We start from the raw sequence: 280 nt of genomic DNA on the forward strand, positions 1-280 counted from the left end.
TTTCCCTTTTGCCAAAATAATATAGGACCAGTAACTCCCTATTGATTCTTTTTACAAACTCTGAAGTTGTCCTGTTGGTATCTCATGTTTAAGAAGTAGCCTTTAGCATATTATCGTAGACTTAATACAAAAGCTAATCTTATTAAGTGCACTTGCCCTGTTCTCTTCACAGAAACCCGTAAGCGAAAGCACTCTGGCAGTTCTTCGTCTAGTTCCTCAAGTGACTCGGATGACGAGCCCATGGAGGAAGACCTGAAAGAACCCCCGCCCCCCGGCATGG

General features: G+C 43.6%; 1 protein-coding gene across 1 annotated transcript in view; it reads left to right on the top strand.

Annotated features, from left to right (window-relative positions):
* LOC119586498 (serrate RNA effector molecule homolog) overlaps positions 1 to 280 on the top strand; it is a gene marked incomplete in the record, with an annotated part of 17,399 nt that overhangs the window by 5,717 nt on the left and 11,402 nt on the right. Inside the window, 1 exon segment of the mRNA XM_037935237.1 lies at positions 173 to 280. Coding sequence (XP_037791165.1) covers positions 173 to 280 — 108 coding nt within the window.

The sequence above is a fragment of the Penaeus monodon genome, chromosome 21 (genome assembly GCF_015228065.2).
Source record: "Penaeus monodon isolate SGIC_2016 chromosome 21, NSTDA_Pmon_1, whole genome shotgun sequence".
In the NCBI taxonomy this organism is placed as follows: Eukaryota; Metazoa; Arthropoda; class Malacostraca; order Decapoda; family Penaeidae; genus Penaeus; species Penaeus monodon.